The sequence below is a fragment of the Myotis davidii genome, unplaced genomic scaffold, assembly GCF_000327345.1.
Source record: "Myotis davidii unplaced genomic scaffold, ASM32734v1 scaffold31, whole genome shotgun sequence".
Taxonomy (NCBI): Eukaryota; Metazoa; Chordata; class Mammalia; order Chiroptera; family Vespertilionidae; genus Myotis; species Myotis davidii.
In genome coordinates, this window is record NW_006283639.1 from 3,266,229 (window position 1) to 3,270,324 (window position 4,096).

Below are 4,096 nucleotides of genomic sequence, written 5' to 3' on the forward strand. Positions count from 1 at the left end.
GAGAGCCAGCGCACAACGTCAGCATTTACGTCAGGCTGAAACATAAGCCAGGAAAGACAACAGTATTAACAGTATTCACACAGTACATTCAAACTTCCAATTACTTAATGTGAGAATTTTTTATAGCTAAACTTCAAAAAAAGCCACTCAGTTTCTCTAACTAAATAGTTTTAAAGTCCTGCCCAGCCTTTGTGGCCCAGTGGATTAAGTGTCATCCCATGCAACAAAAGGTTACCAACATGATTCTGAGTCAGTCACATGACCAGTTTGCAGGCCTGACCAAGAAAGGGTGTGCAGGAGGCAGCAGAATGGCTGCTTTTCAAAGATGTTTCTATCTTTCCCTCTCCTTTCCCCTCTCTCTAAAAATCAATGAAAACATTGAAACAGCTTTTAAGTCCTAAAAAAGTTCTAATCTTACAATAAAAGACCCAGTTGAATGTTAGTTTCCCAAGCAGTACATATTTCTCTTTATCAATACCTGCCATTTTTGCTTTTTTACTCTTTATGTGACACAAACACACCATTTAGAATTAAATGAAATATCTAACATCTATAGGTTTTGTTAAATAACAGTTCTGTGATGTCTGTCAATATTTAGAAAGAACCAGAATTCCTAAAAAAAGTTTTAATGAAAACTATGGAAAAACCTTGAAAAAAGATAAATGAAAATAAAATGACTCATATAAATGATGAGGAGCTAGCTATCAGTTTGTGCTCTAAGTGGTAGATAAAAAGTATATCTAAGAGTCTGTTTTTGTTTATTCATTTGTTTTTTTGTTCGATATTCTACATGAGTGAAATCATAAGATTCTTAACCTCTCAGACATTTTTCTAACCACTCTACATGCAATAAAAGGGCTTTCTTTATGACTAGTGATTCACTGTTTTCAGTACACTTATTTTTTTCTTCTTTAATTACATAAAATATGAGATATTATTCTTACTAATGTTAAGACTTTCATTTCTCTTTCATTTTTATAAAGTAACAACATAAACAACATAATTTTCAAATAACTGCACAAACATTGCTACATTTATATCTGCTACAATGAAACTGTTGGCCAGCAGGCACTGGCACTGTAACATGAAAAAACCCATTTTCCAGGTGATATGTCCACACATGATATGCAAAATGCAATTAAGAGATATGAATACATAACTTATAAAAGGACAATTTATATATAGGAAAGCTAATGAGTTTATACAGTAGTTTACATATATTTTGAGTTAACAAACCAAGTAAATCAGAAGAGAAAATAGTAATACTAAAAATAGAGAGCAACTATTTTGTAAAAAACAAAAACAAAACCACACACAAAAAAATAGAGAGCAGTGACAAATTCAAATTACTATATGCCACATACTGTTCTAAGTACCTTAAAAGATTAAATTATCTATTATACACAAGAACTCTCTGAGGCATGTTAACATTTTACAAATTTATAAATTAAAACAGAATGCAGCCAAGTAACTTGTCTACTGTCAGAATCAATAAGTAGCAAAGTTTGGATTTGAAGGTTAAGAGAAAATTTATATACAGAACATTTATATGTTACACTTTGATAGCTGTAACTTTCAATACTCACCTTCTCTTCCAAGGTTTCCCTTATAGATGTTGCTAGTTTCAACAGCTCTTTTTCATCATTTTTGCATCTAGGATTCAAAACAAAGCACCTCAAATTCAGTTTTCTCAAATGCAATAAACAATAGATCATATTCAAATCTAAGATATATGTAGAAAAATGTGGAATTTTACTAACAGGTAGAAGCATAAGTACTTTACTGACTTGAAAACTGGCTCACAAATACATTACTTAAAATCATGCTCATCTAAGAACAATACTTCTGACTTAATAGGCTAGAAAAAGAAAAATTATGTAATGGATTTCATAACTGAATTAATATCATATTTTTCATTTTAAAAAGTTGTAGCTTTTGAAGAATTAAAAATGGGAAAAGTCTTATTTAATGTAATTCCAATTTTATAAATTAATCTCTCTACTCTCACTAGGAAGACCAGGAAGTCATAAAAAATGTTTATATAGTTTGGGGTACCTACTGGTGTTGCAATTTAAGATGCTTAATTACTTTTTAAATGTTTTAAACTATAATTTCTGAAATACTGTTTTTTGTCAGTATTATATTAGCACATTTATTTAAGTTTCATCTAATAATTTTCATAACATTTAAGGACAAATATCATTTTTTTCCAACTAACAATGTTACACATCCTTCCATTTACTTTTAAATAATTATGTAAAAATAATGTGTCCTTTTCAATAGTAAATACAAATTGCACATTGTATCATTTTTGGTTTGGTACTAAATTCATGCACATGCATGCATTTTAAATAGTACGCTTGAATTTAACTATAATTATAACATCAAATATGTTTTCATAAACTGAAATACTGTTTTATAACAGAGAAAAAAGGAAAATGTCATTTCAAACAAAGAATGTTACCCAATATTTGTCTTGCGACCGTAGTTCTCCTGAAATTGGTCCAAGGCAAGCATAGCTGTGTGAATCTCTATAGGTGCCTAATTAGAACATTAAAAAGAGGTCAATGTAATATGTGCCAGGCACTGTGCTAATGCTTTTAAAACATTATTTAATTTAATTATTACAATAAATTAACTAGCTCAATATTATTATTAACAGAGGAGGGAGATGAATCTTCGAGAAGTCAAATGACTTGACTTCAAGGCAGTAAAGTGATATTACTAGTAAACAATAGATTTAAGTCTCAATCCCAGGTGGTATGACCAGTTTTTACTAAGTTATGAAACTTAGAGTAATATTAACTAAACAAATGCATCAAAATATTTGTATAAGATCACTTTCTTCTTTTTTCCTTATCAACATTGACAAATTTGGAATCTGTCAATATAATTCTTTTCTTATCACAATTACATTCACTGCTACAAAATTATATCCTTTGATTTTTAAAAAAAATAAATGCTTCCAAGGCTTTTTGAGAAAAGAGCTATTATATGAACTCTACATGGTTCAGAAAATCTTTTAATAAGATTACCTTGCATAAATTACTAAAAACTGTCTTTTAACTATCAAAGATAACATATCATTATAAAACTTTTTCCTATTATTTTAACATTTTTCCATGATATAAATTTCTGTTTATAATCACTGGAAGTCAACTTTATATAGGTGAAACAATCTTTATCAAGAAAATCTTATAGAAAGATATATACATGGTTACTCCATTTTAACTTTATAACCTCTTACCAATCCCAATCCCCCATTCTGCCGCCTCTCTTAAAACCTTCTAAGTGTTTGTTTACCTCAGGTTTGCTAAAATCCGCAATAAGGCACTTTGGGTGTTTTATCTGCTTCTCCAATGACTCCTAATAGAAATAAAACAAAACAATTTACTCTGTTGCAAAATCTAAGTATCTGAATAGAGAAAATGCAAAGGCTACTTATATCAAGGAACTCAGGAGTCTCTTACCACTTAAATCTTTAGCCCACTTCTCAGTATAAGCTAATACATTCTGTTTTTTCTTACAAGTTCTCGTGGTTTTAATGAGATAGCCTTTTAAAAGTAATGGAACTTTCCAAAAAATCTGACATAATGTTGGGCTACTAAAGTTTTTTTTTTTAAAGTAGTATTAAGAATAACTTATTCACTAATCCACTGAGCCAACATTGATTGAGCTATTAGGTCCAAATAAATTAAATAGGACTCAGAATGATTTGATGCTAAAAGTCTACTTCCCACTGGAATACTGTCAATGCCATCTTGACCAGAAGCCTGGGCTACTAAGTTTTAGCGAAACCTTAAAATAGCTCCTAATTTTCCTGTTACCCCTTGTCTTATTACCACATTTATTAAAAGAAATGTTAAATGCAATCAGGCAACCTGACCCACATAATAAATTTGGGAAGAAATGGCAAAAACATTTGTATGTAATTGAAAAAAAATTTATTGTTTTAACTGAAAAGCTACCACATTTTTCTGTTATTGAGTTATCAAGACTTGGTATGACTGACAAGACTAGAAAACTCAAAATTACAAAGACCCAAACACCAAATAACCAATCAATCAAACAAACAAACAAACAAAAAACAATTCCC

General features: G+C 29.9%; 1 protein-coding gene across 1 annotated transcript in view; it reads right to left on the bottom strand.

The window, feature by feature from the left end:
- The window catches only part of UBA6 (ubiquitin like modifier activating enzyme 6), a 68,355-nt gene that overhangs the window by 34,407 nt on the left and 29,852 nt on the right, over positions 1 to 4,096 (bottom strand). The window contains exons 11-14 of the mRNA XM_015565762.1: positions 3,304 to 3,366; positions 2,465 to 2,541; positions 1,587 to 1,653; positions 7 to 35 (exon numbers count right to left, since the gene is read on the bottom strand). Coding sequence (XP_015421248.1) covers positions 7 to 35; positions 1,587 to 1,653; positions 2,465 to 2,541; positions 3,304 to 3,366 — 236 coding nt within the window. The remainder of the gene's footprint in view (positions 1 to 6; positions 36 to 1,586; positions 1,654 to 2,464; positions 2,542 to 3,303; positions 3,367 to 4,096) is intronic.